The sequence below is a fragment of the Zeugodacus cucurbitae genome, chromosome Y (assembly GCF_028554725.1).
Source record: "Zeugodacus cucurbitae isolate PBARC_wt_2022May chromosome Y, idZeuCucr1.2, whole genome shotgun sequence".
NCBI lineage: Eukaryota > Metazoa > Arthropoda > Insecta > Diptera > Tephritidae > Zeugodacus > Zeugodacus cucurbitae.
In genome coordinates this window covers 9,810,345-9,820,000 of record NC_071673.1, presented here as the reverse complement: position 1 = coordinate 9,820,000, position 9,656 = coordinate 9,810,345, and the positions used below count along the sequence as shown (strand labels likewise).

General features: G+C 38.6%; 1 protein-coding gene across 1 annotated transcript in view; it reads left to right on the top strand.

The window, feature by feature from the left end:
* Window positions 1-9,411, top strand: part of LOC128923510 (uncharacterized) — a 26,459-nt gene extending 17,048 nt beyond the window's left edge. Inside the window, exon 4 of the mRNA XM_054235770.1 lies at window positions 8,973-9,411. Within this exon, the coding sequence (XP_054091745.1) occupies window positions 8,973-9,411 (439 nt within the window). The remainder of the gene's footprint in view (window positions 1-8,972) is intronic.
* The last annotated feature ends 245 nt before the right edge of the window (window positions 9,412-9,656 follow it).

Sequence of the window (9,656 nt, the reverse complement as noted above, 5' to 3'; positions counted from 1 at the left end):
CGCCCCGCCCAATTTTATTTGAAATAGTTAAAACGCTTTTTGAACTCTGTTCAAGGCCATTTATTTGTATGGAATGTTAATATATTCAGGGAATAACGTCTCTGATCAATTTAAATATTTTTGGCGAAGTTCGTTCTTTGTTTTGTTGTGTAGCGTGTAAACAAATAAAGAAGATGGCTCTCCAACACGCTAACATGACACATACATACCTATGTATGTACATATGAAACTGTAAAATTTTAAACTTAAATGATAAATCGGTTTTAATCATTCGAATTCTCAGAATGAACATTTCCTCACTTTTAGATTTCTATTCACTACAGTGAAATTATTATTTATGAATAAAGACGGAAACCTTAGTATATACATATCTGGTATAAAAATCCACGGGATTGAGATTTGAACTTGAGGTCAAAATTTTTAAAATTATTGATGAAAATTTTCGTAGAGTTGATAATAAGCACAAATTTTCATAAAATTTGTTTTAACAAATAAGTTAATTACAAAATTATTAGTTGATAACATGTAACATTTAATTTTATAATCTTAGGAAAGATAATTCTTAATTTTTAATAGTAGTATTTATTTTTTTGAATTATAAACATTTTAATTTAACTTAGCACTAATTGGTGCACAATATTTTTGGTTAACCTGTCTCGAGCTAACACAAATAGATTTGATGGTTTTCCCACACGTGAGCATGCAACATATAATTGACCATGGGAAAAACATTATCCAAATCTAACCCACTGTCTAAATGAGTCTTAGCACCCTCAACCCAACACACCAATACACCATCACACCACATTTTCACTCAACCACACAACACTGACACGGCACATTCACCACACTCCCCACATCATCACATCACCACTTAACTTCCACATCAGTATACCACGCCTACACCACACATAAGAACACCACCCCAAAAGGAACAAAAAGGAGGAGGAGCGATCGCGCTGATTGCCCTTTTTGCCTTACTAGGTCAAGGCCAGACCGCTCACACACCAGTCTGTCGCCGAGTTCAGTCGAAGACACACCGTGCCGTCCGTGGTCGCTGCATACGCTTTGATTCTTCATACGTACTCGTTTCCAATTTTATATACTTACCTAGTGTAAACCGAATTTGTAAACTTAAAGATTACTATTTATATACTTACCTATTTTTATATATTTATCACCGTGAAATAAACCGAATTTGTAATCTTATAACTTATAATTCGTTATTAATCCTTTTTTGATATCATCAGCGATCATCAACACGCAAGTTTTTTTTCGTAATTTCCGATAAACGAGCATCTCGGCGGCCCAATCTTTTTTCTATTTTTTATACATAAATTTAATAAATTATAATTAAAAATAATTATCTATTCAAAACGTTATACCTTTAAAGCCAAATATCCTTTGGTGAAACCCTTTCGAAGGGAATGCGTTAAAGTGTAAATTGAAATAAACGAAAAGCAAAGAAGCAAAAGACAACACCACTTATTTTATTTCTTCGGTATTTGTAAAAAGGTGAGTGTAAGATTTTAGACATGGTCCTTCGAGCCTAAAAGACAGGCACCAATGAAAATTAAAAATAAAACATTAACTCAGTGACCAATAAATAAAAACAACACACGAAGTGAAGTGCAATATAAAAAATACACAATACAAACCTAAAAGTTTAGTGAAGCTCCAGTGAAACAAATGTGCATATTCTGAGGAAACATAAAAAGAAGCCAAATACAAAATTTTTGTGCGTATATACACAGTGTGGTGAAATTACAAAATATACCTTGATAAGTACAGTGTTAAGTACAAGAAGAGAAGAATAAAGTGGAGTACAAATTAATAGAGAAGGTCAGTGACCCATAAAATACATACATATGAAGAGAGTGTAAGGTGAAGTTCTGTGCGAAAAGGAAAAACTACAAAACATAATATAAATACATACACCCAAACAAAAAAAAAAAAAAAAGAAAAAAAACGGGCGCGAAATCTAATACAAACAGAATAATCACCACAAAAAACGCAAAATCAACTCAACTAATTGGAGCATCAGGAAAAGAGGAAATTAGGAACAACTTCGCCACATCCCAAATTAGCACCCACACGGACTTACATATCTATCTAGCCAATACCCAATACCCCTGAGGAAATTCAAAGTGAGTGTATCCATTTCATTTTTGGACTTAAATTTTCATGTATATATGTATGCTTATACGGTTATATTACATAAAACCAGTAATTTTAATCCGTTTAAACAGTACCAAAACAAGGCTTAATATACGGTTAAATTCAAGTACCGATATTAAGCAAAATTAAACAGTTTTTTACACTCAATTTCTAAATATATAGATTTCCATATACATAAATTGACAAAGTATTAATAGCCTACAGATGCTCAACTTCGTGTAAAAACACTCACACTCACACAAAAAAAAATTCAAGTATTTACTCGCAAATTTCTCACGCAATACCCCTTTTGTTTCTTAAAACACAAGCAGGATTGCACCAAAAGTGAGCAAAGGCAAATAATAAAATTCACACAAAAGGAAAATAAATCGAAGCATACAAGCGTAAAAACATACATATATACATACTCACTTCATTCCTACATACACATATATATGCATAAATATTTGATATAATATACAAGTCGATTAATATACCAACTTATTCGCGCATAACTGCAGACGAAATTTACCTTAATTTCTCTCTTACCAACCACTTATACATACATACATATTCGCACATAACTGCAAACGAAATTTACCTGCATATAACGAATTAGATTTTTACATATTTCATCATTTCTCTTTTACCAATCATTTATACATACATAAGGCGTAAAACCACCAGTGTTATTATACCCCACGTACACTGGGAAGAATTATTTATTAAAGAAAATATTAATTTGGAAAAATAATTTATTATTTCGAAATTATTACTAACAAATTATAAAATTCAATAAACAGCGAATATATCAAACATATAACAAACAAAGCTGTCGATTAAATCAACAGAAAAACAATATATACACGTACTTCGAAAAAAAATAAAAAAATAAAATAAAATAAATAAATAAATATATATATATATGCGCACTTGTACACATTTATATACATAAAAATTCAAAGTCCTTATTGGCGAATTTCACGTAGTTCCCCTTGTTCTTTGTCAAACAAAAACAAGCAGGACAACGAAGAACATATAAGAGCATTATTATATGCACATACATAAGCACATATCGTGCACACATATGTACAAATGGCATTGACCCTTATAATCACGAGCGCGCTCATATACAAGGGCATACGGAAAAATAACTCTTATTTATATTTAAAAGAGTTTTCGGTCACGACAAATCTCAGTTTACACTGAAAGAAAATATATATATATTATTAAATAACATTTTCTAAATGAACATAGATTCAAAAGACTCTAAATCAACTCAGAGTTTAAAAATTCCTAAAATGATTACAGACGATAAGAGTCCATGTACACCGGCAGAAGCTACACGCTCAAAGCAAGGTGCTACAAATCCGAAAAGAGGGAAAGAGATGTTGTACTCTAAATTCATTTCTGAGAGTGACTGTCTAATAAGATACTGCACTCGATTTACATCTTCGCCGATGCAAAACAACTCTGAATCGGCACTTGAAATAAAAGGTCAAACAATTGAAAATTTTTGGACACATCTCCAAGCGGTGTATGACTTAATAGTAGAAACTGATGATTCAGATCTACCAGAAAATTTTAAATCTTCGGCTTACGCCAAATATGAAAACTGTTTAGACCAGTATGTAGACACAAAAATTATGATCTCAGATCAATTAAAACTTTTGAAGTCAATCGCGCCTACTCCCCAATCGGGAGTAGAGCTGGCACAAATAAAACCCCAAGAAAATAATTCAGACATTTATCTCCAAGTGCCAGCATGCGATACGGAAATATTTCACGGATGTTATGATCAATGGCCGTCCTTCCGGGACATGTTCACAGCTCTTTTTATAAATCATCCTAAACTCGCAGATGCACAAAAGCTATACCACTTAAGATATAAAACACAAGGGGAAGCAGGCATGATCGTCAAGCAATTCGGCTTAAATGGCGAAAGTTTTAAGCTGGCTTGGCAAGCACTAGTCCAAAGATACGAAAATAAAAGAGTAATGATAGAAAATCCTATTAAAACTATACTACATTACCCTAAAATCAAACAAGAAACAAGCCATGAATTTCAAAAGTTTTACTCGACAGTGACAAATTGCCTATCAGTATTACAAACACAAAATGCTCCCGTAGAATATTGGGACCATATGATAGTAACTATTTGCGCAGAAAAACTCCCTGATGCTGCGTTACTACGATGGGAACAGTCACTAGACGATAGAAGAGTGATGCCCACATGGGAGCAAATGAAAAAATTCCTCGCTGCTCAGTACGAGATAGCTGAGCGAATGGGCAGCCAAAATATGAATGTAACTAGTCTTCAAAATGAGTCGAGTAAAAACTTGCTTAAACCTCAAGCCAGCAAACATATCCAATACAATACACACGTGAATAAAAGTCACTCCTTTGTGTCAAACCAAGCCAACAAATGGCAAACAGTATGTGAAATGTGTAAGGGGGGTCATAAAATAAGATCTTGGGAGAGATTTAAAAAACTATCCGTCTCTGATAGGAACAATCTCGTCAGACAACATAAACTTTGTATTAACTGTCTGTCGAATGTTCATACGACTAAAGACTGTGAAAGCAAATTTAATTGTGTGTATTGTCAACGAAGACATCACTCATTGTTTCACATTACCAATTATCAAAATACGAAGCAAAATCAGTTTCATAAAACCACGGGGTTAGTTGCTACAACCACATCAGGTAATCCCGAAATAAGGGAGGAACAACCAAGTTGCTCTAAAGCAGCAAAAATTCAAGCGCTTTATTCGGAAAATGAAAGCAAAACTCTTTTACCCACTGCGGTCATCACCATTGAACATAAAGGTGATATATTCAAACTAAGAGCACTAATAGACCAAGGCTCTCAAAGATCCTTCATATCAGCAATAGCTCAAAATCGGATAAAATTTCCAACCAAACATTCCAACTTCCAAATTTCAGGAATGGGCGGAAGAGTAGTCCAAAGCTCTAATAAAATCTGTCCCATTACCCTAATTTCACCCCTAGCGGATAAGCGCATTCAAGCAGAAGCTATAATCTTACCGCAACTTACAAACATGCTTCCTAGATACAAAATACAGAGCAAGCATTGGGATAAAGTTTTACACCTAAAACTAGCAGATCCCAACTGCAATACTCCATCACAAATAGATATTCTATTAGGCAGCGACCTTATACCGCAAATCATACTAGAAGGTGTTGAACAAATTTCAAACACCCTTCTAGCTCAAAACACAATATTCGGTTGGATACTGAGTGGGCTAATTACGGAAACAGTTTCCACCATGACAACTCAAGTTGAAGAAATTTCAAATGAATGCCTTAATTCACAATTAAGAAAATTTTGGGAGTTAGAAGAACTCCCCCCTATACCACTTAAAACCCCAGAAGATCAGTATTGTGAAGACTTTTACAAAGCCACAACTACTAGATCAAGAAAAGGTCGGTACGTCGTACGACTACCATTCAAACAACAATTCCCCAACACACTCGCCTTAGGTCACTCTCGCACCTCTGCAATACAGCAGTTTCTAAGTATGGAAAAAAACCTACTTAAAAAGGGCGAAATCAAACCAGAATATGATGAGGTCTTAGAAGAATACCTTCATTTAGATCATATGGAGGAAGTAAGCCCATGTGAAAAAATAATTAACGGCAAATACTATTCATTTTACTTGCCACATCATGCGGTAGTAAAGCCGGACAAAAAAACAACAAAAGTAAGAGTTGTTTTCAATGCATCGAGATCCACTAGTTCGGGGAATTCTCTAAATGACATTTTATTTACGGGACCGACACTGCAGCCGGACCTAATGCTCCTCGTTCTAAATTGGCGTTTATTCAGATACGTATTTAACGGGGACGTTGAAAAAATGTATCGACAAATAGTCGTACATGAAAAAGATCAAGATTTTCAACGAATTATTTTCCGAAAATCTCCCAATAGTCCACTACGCGACTTTAAACTAAAAACAGTTACCTTCGGCGTCAACTGTGCTCCATATCTAGCCATTCGTACCCTCCACGAATTGGCAGAAGACTCAAAGTCAGAATTTCCTCTAGCAACCGATGTATTAAAAAATCATATGTATGTTGACGATATTCTGTCTGGAAGCCACAGCCTTCCACAAGCATACGAATCACTATCACAGGTCATAAAAGCTCTCAAAACTGCAGGGTTCCCCTTAAGGAAAATCGCGGTAAATCACCCAAATATCATAAAAAATATACCAATAGATAATTTGTTGGATACTAATTTCTTTATATTCGAAAAGGAAAGTACAACAAAAACTCTAGGCATACAATGGAATGCGATATCTGATCAGTTTTCATACACTAGAGATTCAATATCTGCATTATCCGCCAAAACAAAGAGAAACATTTTATCCTCTGTGGCAAAACTGTTTGACCCCGCAGGATGGCTTTCGCCAATTATGATACAAGCTAAAATCCTGATACAAAAATTATGGCTAGACGGAACCGACCGGGACGAACAAGTGAAACCTATTCGCTTAGAAAAATGGTTCCAGTTCGCTAACAATCTCAATGACATCTCGCAAATCCACATTCCACAGTGGGTAAACTACTCACCCGAATATAAAGTTGAACTACGCGGCTTCTGCGACGCCTCTGAAAAGGCGTATTGTGCGCACACAAAACGTTACCGCAACCACAAGCCACTTACTAGTAGCCAAAGCAAAGGTGGCTTCTTTAAAGACGTTAAGTCTACCACGACTTGAGCTCTGCGGCGCGCTGCTACTAGCCAAGCTAGTATCCACGGTGCAGACCCACTTAAACATGGCAAGATACAAATTATATCTTTGGTCCGATTCCGAAATAGTTCTAGCATGGTTGGAAAAGTCACCACATGCGTGGAAAACGTATATTTCTAACAGAACGTATCAAATACTTGACCTAGTGGGATCAGCCACTTGGCGACATGTGGCCAGTGCTGACAATCCAGCTGATCTAGGTACAAGAGGATGCAAACCTCTGCATTTCGCCACCACCAACCTATGGTGGAATGGCCCCAGATGGTTAACAGAATCTCCCGATTCTTGGCCACAATCGCTCATGCGAAACATAATAGCCCCAGAAAGTCGAAAAATCGACACTTATCTTGTAACACTGGATGATACTGACATACTTGAACGATTTTCATCGTTCCCCCGGGCACTCAGAGTAGTCGCCTATATGCTCAAATTCATAGAGCGCCTCAAATTGAAAGTCAAAGGATTAACTTATCCCTTATGCGATACATTGATACACCAAGACCTACAAAAGGCAAAGGTCGCTCTTATCACCTCTACACAAACGCGCTACTTCAGCCGCGACATATCCTTGCTAAGAGAATCGAAGCCGATTGATAAAAGGAGCTCACTTTTAGTCCTAAACCCCTTTCTAGATACGAAAGGTTTGCTTCGTGCGAATGGTCGGCTTGCTAATTCAAGTCTGACTTATAATGAACGCCATCCTATAATTATACCAGAAAAGTCTGCATTTGCCACCCTATCCATCGCATATATTCATATACTCATGTTGCATGCTGAACATCGCCTCATGCAACATATGGTTCGCTAAGAATGCTACATACCCCGACTTAAGCCCCAAATAAAGTGCAAGATCTGCACTATGCATAAGCAGAAGATGCGAACGCAGATTATGGCAGCACTTCCACCTGAACGCTGCAATTTCGCTCTGCCTTTCACTACTACCGGTGTGGATTTTGCTGGGCCTTTTCAGATAAAGGCGTCCATGCTAAGATCACCCACGCTCATAAAAGGCTATGTGGCTGTCTGTGTGTTTCACGACAAAAGCAGTCCACCTTGAGCTATGTACTAATCTGACGACGGACGCCTTTCTCGCGGCATTTGCTCGCTTCGTCGGACGACGTGGCTTCCCCTCAAAAATCATGAGCGATAATGGCAAAACTTTTATTGGAGCTCAAAGAGCGACAGAAAGACAATTTGTGGATTTCATGAAACAAGTATCACCCGATATTGTGCAAAAATACGCTCCACAAGGTATCAATTGGCAGTTTATTCCTCCAAGCGCTCCTCATATGGGTGGCCTATGGGAATCAGCTGTAAAAAGCTTCAAATCTCATTTTAAGAAGCTGGCTGGCAACTACAAATTTAATTATGAAGAATTCTCAACATTGTTAACCAGAATTGAAGCCGTTCTCAACTCACGGCCTCTCGCTATCCTCTCGCAAGATCCATCCGACTTCACAGCCTTAACGCCAGGGCATTTTCTTAAAGGAGAGCCCATACTGGCCACACCTGAGCCAGACGTGGCGTCGCTTTCCTTATTAAACAGATGGGAAAGAATTAAAATTCTCCATCATGAATTCAGTCTACGATGGAAAGAAGATTACTTAAAGGACCTCCACAGAATGTACCGGTGGAAAACACCAGAAAAGGCGCCTCAGCTTGGAGATTGCGTTTCAATCAATGATGATTGTCTCCCCCCAACCTAATGGCGGCTTGGCCGCATAGAAAAGCTTTACCACGGCTCCGACGGTCATATTCGCGTAGTCGATCTTCGTACGCAAAACGGAACACTAACTAGGCCGCTCGTTAAACTATGCTTTCTGCCGACAGCCGATAAAATAATAACCTAAAACGAAAACAATAAACCGATAAAACGATAATTAATGAAACTATGAAAACAAATTATAAATGGTCGATCCACATGACGACCAACGCATACTATATAACGTAGCAGCAACTAACATATCGATATCTACAACACGCATATAATATTAGTACTATTTTAACAGGTAAATATGGATAGCGATATGCCCACAGCACCAACGCCAGCCGTTCGGTCAACGATCCACGTGACACGCCCGGGGCCCGCTCCAGCTCCTCGAACCCCTGCGGCCATAGCGCCACCAACCGCTGCCCGTGCATCACGCGCGAACCCGACGCCGGTGCCAGCAGCTCCGCAGCGCACCCGATGCCCACTTTTTCGGCGCCCACACCGATTGCCACACTACAGCATCTTCAAGAAGATGCTACCGCCGCTACGACAACAGATCGCCCAGGCACATGGCCACTGCTTGAATTGCTTGGCGACTACCCACTCCACGCCGGAGTGTACTTCCAGCTATGGGTGCCAAATATGCATGCGGCCGCATCACACCCTCCTACATCGCGAGGGGCCACCTGCCCCCCGCAACCGTGGTACGAACCAACGCCCGCAGTCGAACCATGTTGCACGAAGGCAACCACGGCACTCAGATAATCGACGCTCACACTATGGCACATTCACACGCCGCCGTCCACACAGGTCGCCGTCCCGTCGGTCCACTGGGCTCAGCAATGTGGTGGCTACTTTACAACAACTGCAACGACTACTAGGCTAATTACTCGCCTAGGGGGGCCGGGATGTCTAAATGAGTCTTAGCACCCTCAACCCAACACACCAATACACCATTACACCACATTTTCACTCAACCACACAACACTGACACGGCACATTCACCACAC